Source organism: Excalfactoria chinensis, chromosome 10 (assembly GCF_039878825.1).
Source record: "Excalfactoria chinensis isolate bCotChi1 chromosome 10, bCotChi1.hap2, whole genome shotgun sequence".
In the NCBI taxonomy this organism is placed as follows: domain Eukaryota; kingdom Metazoa; phylum Chordata; class Aves; order Galliformes; family Phasianidae; genus Excalfactoria; species Excalfactoria chinensis.
The window spans coordinates 13862898-13876273 of NC_092834.1; the positions used below are offsets into that span (position 1 = coordinate 13862898).

Genomic DNA, 13376 nt, shown 5'->3' on the forward strand with positions numbered 1-13376 from the left:
TTCATTTAGAAATGTAGGCTGCAGCCCATCTGGTCCTGGACTTTTTGGCAGCTTTTGCACATTTCTAATTTCTTCAGTTCTTTCTTGGCATGAGCCTTATTTCCTTCAGTATTTCTTCCTCCTTGGGAAATTAATCTCTGCTTCTGACATCTGCCTCACTTCCATAAGCACCAGAGAAGCAAATTTATTTCACTTTATTTTTAGGGATATATCTCTGTTTGCACTTTTTAGGCATTTTTAGTCTCCCTTGTTGGTCACTTTTTGTTTATATGCTAGAAATGTCACAATATTTTCCCTTGCTTCTTAAATAACTTTCTCCTCAGGCTTGACTAGTTTTTCCACACTACAGATATTTTAGTCCTTTTCCTGTTCTTAATTTTACCATACGTAGCTTCTTACCATGTGGTCATAAAGGAGAGAGAAAATTAACTACTTTTAAATGCTTGGAGTCCGTTATACCCTTATAGTTGTATCTTTTAGACATAATTGTAGATAAATGCATTTCTGAAGATAAGTTAAAAGTGTTCGTTGAACTGCATCAGCAATAGAAAATTTGGGATATTTCATAGACCAGATAAAGGTATTGTCACATTAGAAGGCTGAAAAATGACGTGATCATTTTACAAAATTAGACACTGATAAAGAAGTATCTTTTCTGTCTAGAGGGAGTAAGCAACAAAAATGGTGCTTTCAAAGTATGCCAGAGCTTTTTCTCCCTGTATGCTTGTAGCAGCACAGCACAAATTGACTTCTACCTGCAGTAATGTATTATAAAGAGGCCCATGGAAAAGCTAAGTCCTCTAAGCTTCTGTAATTTATGGTTTGTGTATGACAGGGAGATAGATGTGAGCAGTACAGACAGAAGATCTGGTGTGGTCCCCTCAGTGCTCTTTCCTGTGGTTTTACACATTTTTCTCATTGTCAGTTTCCATAGCACTGTAGTACTAGAAAGCTGATTAAGGGGAAAAAGCAGTAGTCTTCTGGCTTATTTTGGTCCCTTTTCAGCTCATGTGTTTGATCATCAGGCTAACATGTCCATTAATATTATTTTCATATTTATTTTTGTTGAACAATGTTATTAAGTTGAAGATGAATTAAGAGAACACATTAGCTTTAAGATGACATTCTTAACGAAAATTCAGCCCATTACAATAGTTCAGTGACTTTATTCTGTTTGAGGAGACCTGTAGTTTACAGTAGTACAGCAATGTGACAACAGCATATACATGATTTGAGTGTATTTATAAGCACAGAGATAAATATATCGTGAAGTTACTGCGTTTCCTGATCTCTTTCTTTCCTAACCAACACAGTACAGAATCACTGCTTGTATTTGATTGGAAAACCGAAAGATTGGCTCTGTGGCAAGAGGACTGGTTTTCTGTGGTACTTGTTCACATGGTTAGAAAACAGCAAAGACCTGGCTGCTTACTTTCTGCTGAAATTGTCCTCGTGGCTGCAACAGTAAAGAAGAAATTTTATCATTTTTCTAACACTGAAGTAAGCAGTAGGACCAGACTAGGTGTTGTCCTCCTTTTGTTGTTCTTGCTGCCCTGATACATTTCTACTTGCATGGAATGGAGGAACAGAAACTTAAGGCATGCTGAGTAGAGAAATGCATATTGAAATGCCTTCTTCCCCAGTGGCGAAAGTAGAAGCGTTCTGGTGTAGTAGCCTTCAGTGATACCACATAGCTGTTTGTTAATGAGGATAATTACATATGAATAAGTAATTGCTATTAATATTTTGGAAAGGGCAGATGCAAAATATCTGTGTATTTGAACTGCACAACCAGTTTCTCTCTAATTACGCTGCTGTCAGGAGGGGCTGCTTGCATGGCCTTTTGATGCCTGTCCTTGTCAGCAAGACAGCATGAGCTTTTATTTCCTCAGGGCATTGTGCTACAGATGTTATGGAAGGTTAATTTACACAGTGCAACATCTTGTTGGGACTTTTATTTGTTCTGAAGGTGAATTGTTGTGGCAATGTGACAGTTGCAAAAGTAATATACTGTACAAATGGAGGAGCCCGTTAATGCAGTTCACTCTCGTGTAGATTTACTGAAAAATTACTGCAATATAAATGCATTCTTTTTAATGTATTGATTTCAGGTTACTGATCTAGCTGGCTCTTTCATTTACATATGTAACATTTTGTTATAAACAAAACTAATGTAGAAAAAGTTATTTTCTAATTAAACTGTGGATAATTGTCATGGAAAATGTTTGAGATTTGAGATAGATTATCTATTTTATTAGGTAATTTAAAAAATGTAATTAATATAATTATTTCTTTGTCAGATAATACGTTGAAAGGAGATATGTCTGAAGTAGTTGCAAGTTTTAAGTCTGGTTGATATGGTCAAAATTCTACTAAAAATAAATTATGTTTGAAGTGCTTTTGATCACAGAGATACATGTAGAGGCAAGTACGCATGAAACCTGAAGCGTAACTCTGCAGCTCACTGAGCTGGGGAAGGAAAAGGGGGTTGAAAAAAGGAGCAGATTATTGTGAGGGTGTGAAACACAACAAAAAAGTTTTCTAGATACCAGAATGAATTACTACAAATCTACATGCAGATGTTTGTTGTGCTGTTGATAATGGTAGGGAGATGATAGAACCATCAGAGCAACTGTCAAAATAATCTGTTTGGACTAAGTTTTTCACGTTCCATTTTCCAATGAAAACATCCACTTCAGAAATGTGTGGAAAACAGCAAAAAATGAGAAGATGCAAAATTATCCAGCTTTGATAAATTTGTTTAATCAGTTTATGAGCTGAGAGCATTAGAAGTTTATTACTGAATCAAACCTCCTGGTATACTTTCCTAAAGAAATATTAAAAAAAAACCTGTGAATTGGTACTTCTGTAATATAGCATCACAGAAATAACAAACACATAGTGTTAATATGTAGAATGTGACAGTGCTAAACTCACTTGTGTTGCAGTACTTTAGCCATGATGATGTATGGAAAAAATCTGTATTGCCTTCAAAATATCTACCTATCTAAATTGCCTTCACTGCTAGTGAGTTTCTTGGGGATATTGAATTGTGGTACACTCTCATTATAAGATATCAGAGGAGATTAGTTTCGATACTATCAGGTATTTCCCTTTATCTGTCCCTGTCTGTGCAGGGACAAGGTCACATTTTTGATTCTAGAGATCTTCCAAAGCTTTAGAAGCAGCTATTGAATCCCTACCCTTATTGTTATGTACTACTGTGCAATGCCGCAGGAGGAAACCGAACTACTCGTTCTGGTCCTTAAGTATGTTTTGTTTTTCATGATGCAAATCCTGCTGGAAGCACATATTGCCTTGTTCTGCTCATGCACCATCCTCTTGGTGGCAGCTTTCAGATGATTAGTTTAAAGATGGGATGTCCTGACTCTTGGTCAGAGCCTGAATAGTGGGCAGCCATACATTTTTCTTATAATTTAATGACAGCAGCATTTATTATACCCTCCAATAACATATTTTTTAATGAGTAGTATATAGTAATTTTTTCACACAAACACACAGTAAAAAAAAAGGAAAATATTGGCCAGCAACAATTAATAAATTAATTGAACTATCAGTTTATGTGCATAGAAACAAGTCAGTAAGGCCTTTAACATGGTCAATTAAAATTGTTCATTCCAAATTTAATCTTAGGAGTCTTCATCTGAATTATTTAGCTTTGAAAATATAAATAGTTGAGTGTAGTTTAATTAATATAACAAGATTTCAGCTTTCTCTGAAGTCAGACAGCCTCATTAGAGCAAGTCAAAAGGAATTGTATCTATGGGAAATGTAATTCAATTTGGTAATGTCTGGAATTTAATGGTTATATATATTTCAGGATAAAATATTATAATTTGTGTTTCTTCATGTAGAAGCATTAAATCTTTAACACAGTGCTATGTTACAGAGCAGAGAATATTTCTGCCTGTTTAATACAGATCATTACTTGAGACCAATAGAGAATATTGTTGTTGAGACCTTTATTTTAATTGGGCAAAGGACATGGAATGCTCAATTAAACAGATTTGAAATGCCAATGCTTTTTCATTATCAGTCACTTCTTGGCAACTGTTGAGAAATAATTTTGAAAACGATATATTGAATCATGAAATAGAAGAGTCTCAATTACGAAGAAAATAATGGGAAGCTAAATTTTGCTTCGTGAGCACTTGGAAACCATTAGACAAGTTTTAGTGTGATTACATTTTCTGTGCTTTAAGTTTTATAAATGGGTTCATTTTAGAATGATCTGTGGGTTATATATTTAATTACATGAATTGTAATTAAATCAACCTTATTTTTATCTTCTGGTATTTTTGAGTTTTACACTTCATAGCTGAATAAATAAGGCCGGAAGGGTTCTGGAAGATCATGTAATATGGCTGAGCCCAAAGAACCTTAACCACGAACACCAAAACTACCTCTGGAGTCATGGCATACAGACCAAAATAATTGAAAAAATGCATTTTGTGTTGCCTGTGTGATGAACATTCCACCATGCTCATAGATACAGTATTCCAATAGTTAATAAATCTTAGTAAAAATCAATACCCAGATCTGAATCTGCCTAGTTTTAGTTTCTCACTATTATTACCTTATTATGTTTCTTTATACTTAGCTTAAGATGCACTTCAGTTTTGCTCATGGTAGAATCTTCTGTCAGCCAGTTTTTAATGAGATCTGTTTGGGCATCTTTTTATTGTGAATTGTGTAGAAAAAAACAATAAGCTTTAAAACCAGATATTTTTAGAAAATAAACCTAATAGTTACCTTTTATAATGGAACTACATAAGACAGGTTGGAAATTACTGAAGGGTTTTAATATGATTCTTCTTGGAATCCAGGTAACTTTGTGTTGAGTCCTCGCTAGTTTGCTTGCCTCAGTTATTTCCCAAGTGGCAGCATGTCACTCCATTTCCACTGTTGTGTCCCTGATGTGGTTCTGTCCATCCTGGCTACTGCTGTGTGCTTTCTGAGCTCTGCTCTGTGCTGAGACCTTCCTGCCCACATCTTGGGGTCTCAGGAATCCTCCTTGCCCTGAGCAACCTGGAGCTCCTCACTGAGAGGATGCTCATTGTGCCTCTCTTCAGGCTCCATGCAGGTAATGCACATTGCACCGTGCTGAACAGAAGAAGCACTGACCACCACAGTCCTCAGTCTTTGGATTCTGTTTTTAAATGCAGTTCATTTATTAAGATAAAATAAATGTTTGTAATAATAACAACGAAGTACAACTAATAGTATGTGCTTTGATGAGAAGTAGTTTGTATTCCTAGACTTACATGTTGATAGGTTTTGTAATTTCTGCAAAGCTTACAGAGGGACCATTTGAAGAGCACACAAATAAAGACTTACCAGTTAATTGAGGTAACATAATAATGCATTATACTTATTATCAGCATTATGACTTAGGAAATAGTAAAAAAAAAAAAAAAAAAAATAGTCTGAAATAAGGTGAGACATTAATTTACATTCAGGAGGAGTTTGTGAGTAGTTTTCCAAAACTATCAAGTTCAGTACTTGCCCTTCAGCAATACATATAAAATGCTAGTGGTTCTCAGAAAAGAAATACAGGACAAGCCACAATATCTTGTTATATGTGTCACAGTTTAAATCCACATATTGAATGCTGAGCGCAATTCCAATTACCTCATTGAAAAGCTAAGAGAAGGGTGACAGGAATAGTGATAGGTATGATGACTCTTTGTCTTGATTAAGACAGCTCCCATTTTACAGATGACATTGTGGGCCTTGAAAAGGTCATTAAGAAATAATAGTTTGTAACTTACTTGGCACAAGATGGCACTAAAGAAAATGGCAAATTTTAGAACAAAGGAAGTATTTCTTGAGACAGCACATACTTACCAATCGTAAGGAAGCTGGATTTAACCATTTTCTTGTCTATACTTCATTAGTCAATAAAGCCTTCAGAGATTTGTTCTGAATCAGTTGTATCTTTTTTTTTTTTAATGAAGTTTTATCACTATTAAATAAGCCTACAGCATGTAATACATTTCGCATCATGTATGCTTTTCCATCTCATCTACTGACATAGTTACTAATTATTATACAAAATACAAGAAATGTATCATGCTACTTATGTTTACAGTATCATTGAAGAAGAGTATTGAATACTGTTCTAAAGCATAATGTAATGTTCAAAGTTTGTTTTCTTGCAGTGTGATTGACAACCATTTTGATGCTGACTTAAGTTGTGTATTAGTGTCGAGTAATTGTTTGGGGAATTACAGCTGTCTTTCACATTAGTTTTTCCTAGTTTGATGTTCAAAACAGCGAACTGAAAACACAAGGCAGAATTCTGACAGTGACAAATATACTTTTAATGGCATGTGCAGTTTGTAAAATAATAATGTGTATATATGTTCTTGCATTCTTAAATTAATGTACGTTCTTGGACTTGTCTGTTAAGAAAGATGAGAGCTGCTGTGTGACTGGGAACTTCTTTACTCATTTTTTAGAATAGCCATGTGGATAAATATTAAAAAAGCACTTCATATCATTTTTAATCAATTATCAAAAGTGGTTTCCTATTAGAAACATGAAAAAGGAATAGGAAGTCTCAGAATAGGAAAAAATAAGTAGTAAATGTGCTTTATTTTTGAACATTTTCACTGTGGCTGAGCTCTATTAATCCTAATGATTTATGCATTACTATTTATATATAAATTGAGATTTGTTTAAAGGACTCATTTTAAAGATAGAACTGGAAAATTAGCCCAACCATTAAGTTTAGGGCTTCAATAATTTTTTCTTTCAACATGGAAGGTATTGCAGTCTTAATTCATCATAAACTGTCTCTTGAATTGGCAGAGTAGAGAATTCACATTTTTTGTTCTGTGCAGGTGAGTGCATTGTGATAATAATGTGTACATGTAGGGACTGCAGTGTTTAGAATTCATCCTTGATACACTGGGCATATTTGTATTTTAAACAGTTCTCAGAAATGTAGAATTCAATTAAAGCCAGTTTTTGGAATAATTAAGTGGGATGAATCCACATCAAAATTTAATTTGCATTCTTTATTTAATGCCTATCTTGTAGCCCCCATTGGTATTTTGCAAAATATTTTTGATCAGGATGATATTGCAAAGATAATGAAGGCTTATCAGAGTACCTGTGTTAATTAAACCTTATTTCTTCTGCTTGGGCTCGTCCTATCTAGTAGTTGTAGCTGTTTACCAAGGAAGTATATGCAAAATGCATATATTTATTGTAGTTTAATTGGTGTGTTCTGTAGGTTTATGTAGAAGTTTGGCAGATTAAGGGGAAGAGAGGAGAAACAAAATGAAAAGGAGCGAGGAAAAGCAGACTAACATGACCCTTCATATCTAGGCTCAAGAGAGATATCTCTCAGTTCAAGAGAGATATAGATTAGGGGGACTGAAAAGAGAACTAAAATGTGTTATCTTCCCACTCATAGAGTGTATTATTTATTATGAATCTATTTATGTTTTGCTGACAGAGGCAGCTTCTTAAATGGGTTTTAGTTTGATCAAATGTTGGTTTTTATTGTTGATGTGTTAGAACTCTGTAAGTCCTGTGTCTTTTCCTTTTAAAATGTTACAGAAATCAATGAGATTTCTATTGTGTTATGCTGTTAGACACTTCTCACATTTTTTAAATGAACTGAATACTTTGAATGCTTTCTATGCTGAAGTGAAGCATAAACATGTCACTGTGTTCAGTATCTTTCTTCACTTATTTGATAGACAAAATGTTAAGACAATTTTTTGGTAAATTGAGATTAATTTATACATTGGTTTGTTTTTAGTTAAATGTGGGCATCTTTGTTATCTTCATTTTATACTTAAGCAGTATGTTCATTGAAAACCACTCACTTAAAAAAAAAAAAAAAAAAAAGCCTATATTTATTGCGGATACACTGCATGATCCATTTTGGGTTCCTTTGTTAGAATGAATATTTAGAAATACCATGATCCTTCCAGAAATAAATGGGTTATGAAGGATAGCATAATGAATCTGGTAGAGTTATCTTACAAATTCTCTCCATTTTTCTTTATTTGTATTAGTAGTACAGAAGCAAATAGGACAAACATAAACACTGTTATAATAATTGCCTTATCAGTGAAGCCCCAAATTAAATAGTAGCATGTTAGGAAAGCATCGATTAGGTCTGTTTTGCACCATTTCAGACAATTCTTTCGAATGTGGTTTCAAATGCAAACGTAGTGAGGTGCAGATGCACTTTCCAGCTGAGACATTGCATCACACTAAGCCTTATATATTGTGGCTGGAAAAGTAAAGGTCATAATGCTTACTCTCACACCACGTCTTTTTCACTTGTGAGCCTGTTCAAGTCAGTTAGTGTAAAGTTACAGGATGTTCACCTTTTATTACTTTGGAGATGGATGAAATGCAGGAACTTCATCTGAAATCTGCTTCTGAGAGAAAGGGCGACTGATGGTTTCTTTTTTCTTTTGCTTTTCTTTTTTTTTCTTTTAATTCAAACAAGTTTTGATGTCCATTGCACTTCTTTGAAGATGTGAATTCTCAGGAACCTGTGTGTAGTTCATAAGAGGAATAGAATGTAACCACTAATGTGGATTTTTTTTTCAGCACAGTTTGTAATACAAGGCTAGCATTTGAAATACTGGCAATTAAAAAAAGTAAATAATAATAAAAATGGGAAATTTATTTTGCTCAGAAGGTCCATAGAATTGTTGAAAGCACTTTGCAGTAAAAGGGCTAGAAGTTCACCTTGTATTTGAATAAGTAAGCTGAATATTCAGAAAACAATACCAAAGACCCTAGTTATAATTGGAGTACTTCTAGGAGATAAAGCATAGTGTATATCTCAAAAGTGCATTAAGTACATATTTGTTCTTGTTCTCTTCCTGCTTGTACCTTTCAGTTTCCCTGCATATTGAATTCACCACATACTGAAATTTCACTGCTTATACTGGCCCAGCATTTCTTATGTTTATAGCAGTAAAATGACAGTTAAGCTGGTGCAATCAAGTAAATGATTGTTTTCACACATTTTGAAAAGAGGGTGAAGGAGTCATTAACCCAGTGAGTAGCTGATATGGAGTATGTTGTTTAAATTGTAGCTCTTTAAAGTCAAGTAGATTATTTATCAGAAATCTTACTCATTTTCTTTTTCCAACTTAGAGAAACTCATTATGCATGCTGTTCATCAATGCTTTTCCTATTTAAGATGCTTATGTCCTCATCAAAAAGAAGTCTGAATTGTTTTAAGCCTGCTTTTGATTATAAGAACACTTATGGTAAATGATGTTAATTAATAAAACTGTAAATCTTCAGAATATTTGACCAATATGGCAGACAAATGGGGGATTTTGAAGTGCATGGACAAAAGTGATAGTTGAGTCTAGTTTCCATTTTGTTGTTTACTGTGTGAGATTCAGTTTGTTTTAAGATTAATGAATATTCTATGTTCTCCTTAAAAATGTATAAAGTCCATTTAACATCCACCTAATTGCGCGGTAGGAAGGAAGTTCTTGAACATCTAAATGATTATTTTCTCCTGTTAGCCTCCTGCAGAGTATAATCAATAGCGTGCTTGTTTTTGTTTTTTGTTTTCCAGATAACCTTTTTCATGCTGCTCTCTGCAGTGTGTGTAATGCTGAATTTAGCTGGTTCCATTCTTTCTTGTCAGAATGCTCAGCTAGTAAAATCCCTGGAAGGATGTCAGTTGGTGAGTAATGAAAAACAAGTCTCTTCTAGGAAGGACGATACATATTATTTTTCATTTGTTTGCATTTTATACACGCATTGCTTTAATTTTCAAACCCTCTGTGTTCTGTAGAGCTGCCTTTACCATGTGACAGGTCATACTGGGCTACATTTGAGAATTTAAGAGCTAACGTATTTAGAATATTTCCCACCTGAAAAGACTTGCTTCTACTGTAGGCAGAATAAGTGAAATAAAGACCCCTTCAGAGCAATGCAGTGGTTGCCATTTAATGTTACAAGTGTCACAGTTTCATCCAGTGTCTCCTTCTGTACCCAATGTATTGCATAGACATGCTGATACTGATGTTTTAGTATGAGTACAGTAATATTTTTTTATCTACGTAAAGTGTTAACTTTATAATTTTCAAAGCAGATGTATGTTAAATAAAATATAGAATAATAATAAAAAGTTGCCATAATATGACATGCTTTAAATTGTTAAAAGCTGCAGTATAGCTAAACCCTTTGTCTTTTGTCTCATGAAAAAACACACATAGCCTGCCTGAAATCTTAAAGTAAATATTAAAATAATTATCATTTTTCTTGAATTTGGAAGACAAATGACATTAGATTGTAAGAATGATGAATGAGCTACAGAATGTTTATGGACACGCATCAGTGGTTTTTTTTTTATGTAATCTGACTGTAAACCTATCAAATTATCTAAACTACGTGAGTATGCATAATATTGATTAAATATTAGCTCTATGCCTGTATTGGCCTTCTCCACTTGGACACACACCAAGATGTTGACTTGAATGATAAAGAGAAAAGTAATTTTTATCAGGTGAATCCACAAAATGCTTCTGCACCTCTCCTATTCAGGCATTGTTTTCCTCTTCTGATTTTTGTCCAGCAAATCCCTTCAAGCATGTCTTTGAATGGAAGATTATTTAACAAAAAAAAAGTTAAAATAATGAAATTTCAACAAATGTTTTTGAAAGAGACATGAAAAATGCAGAACAGGAGAACATTTGGGTGTTAATTTGCCATGTGCTTTGACTTGTTTGGTCAGATTTTAAACCTTTATTCTGTATTCCTTTCACCCATGTCTTGTTTCAAAGGAGTGTGTCTGCAACTCCATAAATGAGCTACACTTTCTACAGTGTTTGTGATTTCCAGCCCTGGTTAGGGTACAGGCTTTACAAAACCAAATGGATGTAGACAGGTAGCTGAATGTATGGAAAACCAGCATTAACCCATAGAGAGGCAGGGAGGATTTTGCTTATATATATATACACTTGGTGGGAGTTCCTGTTTCTCATTGTTATGGAAATTTGGAATTGTGCTGCAGAGCTAGAATGGTCAACTTATGGAACCTGGAGGTGTTACAGGATGTATACTGCACTCTGGAATGGCATTTTTTGAAACTAAGTACCATAGGTATCTTTTGTTGGGAGCTCTTTGAAGTGAGTCTTACTGTTTTCTTTTGACTTCTCTGCTTTGGTACTAAGACTATTTTTAATTTGCTTTTGGGGAGTGCATTTGTATTACAACTTCCCATGAGGACTTAATGAAATGGCTGTGTGTTTGCATAGAGGAATAAGCAGCTTCTCAAAATAATTGCATTTTAACCTGCAGAGTCAAATGATTTTGTTTATGGCAGTTCTCTGTAAGGAGTACCTTGAATTTGTTTCTGGACATAATGTTTGCCACATGGCATTCGGTGTTCTCATGGAATGCCATCTTGTCACATCTCGCATATGGAAATAGCATCAAAGTCCTAAGGAAAAGAAAAAAAGAAAAGAACAGATGTTGGAAAATAAATGGCATTACTTATCCCTTTCTTGCTTAGTGGGCCATTCTTTGATTTGTTGACCAAAACAAAGCTCCAAGAATTTATATATATATATATAAATATAAAATTATAAATTATAAAATATATAATATATATATATATATCATATATCATATATATATGATTTCAGATTAGAAATGCTCTTAACTAATGAGTGTTTTTGACATTTATTGCACTCTAATATTATCTAAAAAATTGTGAGAGGGTATTGTGAATAATGTAATAACGGCTTAAGGGGTCCATCTGAACCTTGGTATGGAATCAGCTGCTGTTTGCTGAATGCACGAATGTGATGACATTCAGCCTTCTTTACTGCTCCCCATTAAAAAAAAAATAGTGTCACTTCAAAGACATACTTGAAGGAAAAGGTGCACAGTAGGGCAAATTGTTAAAAGTTCTTCAAAAATGTGTGTTTGATATTGAAAAGGAATTTTCTTTTTCATTCTGATTGCAGGTGTTACTGTTTTCTGAGCATACTGTACTTTCTAGAACACCCTGATGTTTTGCAAGAACTTTCATGTAAACAATTCTAACAATGTTTAAAAATTAAATTAAAGAGAGAGTTACAGAATCACAGATTTGCAGGAGTTGGAGCAACCTCAAGAGATCAGGAAGTAGGAAGCTATGGAGCATATTTCAGAATCTCTGAAGAATCTTTCATAGATGTTGGATTGTAACTGAGGAACTACTGTTTTCAGCCTTTTTTTTTTTTTTTATGTGACACCAGTTCATTACATGAGATAGAGGTAGGCCTGGGATCTGTATTTTCTATTAGAAAAATCAAGTGTGTCTCACCTTGAGTCAGTGACTATTTTTCCTTGAACAGTGTCACCACAGGTCACAGGAATAAGCATTCTAGTGGTAGGTAGCTTTGTTGAAGTTCAAAACTTCAGACAAAGTTATAAAAACTTTTGAGGAGCTGGAGACTGTATTGATCTGCCTGGTGCTGATATAGCATTAGTGCTGTAGCATTCTGACTACTCTCTTTGATGCCACTCTAAATTGAAAGTTCAGGTTTCAAACTTTCCCTGTGCATTTATCTATCTAACAGTTCACACCATTTCTAACATTCCTACAGAGGTTCAAGAGAGAGGCCTCCCCAGTGGCCTTTCACATTGTATTTTCTGTTGACTTGAGAAGCTGAGGTTGTCTGATTCTAAACTGTAGTTGGTTTAGAATCTTTTGCTTTTTAAACATAGTATTAAAAACTGACAAGTGTAAAATCTGAAAAAAGCTCTCTGTAATTTTTAAAGCAGCTTCACAAATCGTATGCTAGGTAGAAATAAACTACAGCTTCCATGAAAGTGTGCAAATAATGACTGAGGGTATAATCAGTCTGTGTAAGTTAGTACAGTGAAGTATTTCCAGTGCTGCCATGTATGCCATCACTGTGTATGGGAAGCATAAAGCACCTGCATCTCAGCTGACAAATTTTTTTTGATTTTTAATGGACTTTGCTCTTTCAGCTGCTTTTCTTGTTACCAGCATGAAAACAGAGTACAAAATAAGCCTGATAGGAATGGTAATAAAAGTATAAATATACTCTTAATCATTACATACTTGAAGAATATTAAAATTGTTGATATATTTAAGTAATTCCTTATACAGTAAGGAAAACTTCTGTTGAGGTGTTTCTGCATATATGGCTCCATGAGGTACTTCTGCAAGGAAGGCTTATATCATAATTCGTTTGTTCAGGAAATTGGCAACACCACAGAGAGTTATTTGAGTTAAAAATAGTAAATGCACATTTTTACTAGGAATGTTTTTGCTGAATTAGTGTCTGGAAAATTTAAAATACATCACCCTACTTACTCTTCTGCAAGGGTAATAGTTT

At 34.2% G+C, this 13376-nt stretch overlaps 1 protein-coding gene across 4 annotated transcripts in view; it reads left to right on the plus strand.

The window, feature by feature from the left end:
* Positions 1–13376, plus strand: part of ENTREP2 (endosomal transmembrane epsin interactor 2) — a 98178-nt gene that overhangs the window by 47391 nt on the left and 37411 nt on the right. For all 4 annotated transcript variants that reach the window (XM_072345917.1, XM_072345921.1, XM_072345918.1 and 1 more), the window contains exon 3: positions 9593–9703. In XM_072345917.1, the coding sequence (XP_072202018.1) occupies positions 9593–9703 (111 nt within the window). The remainder of the gene's footprint in view (positions 1–9592; positions 9704–13376) is intronic.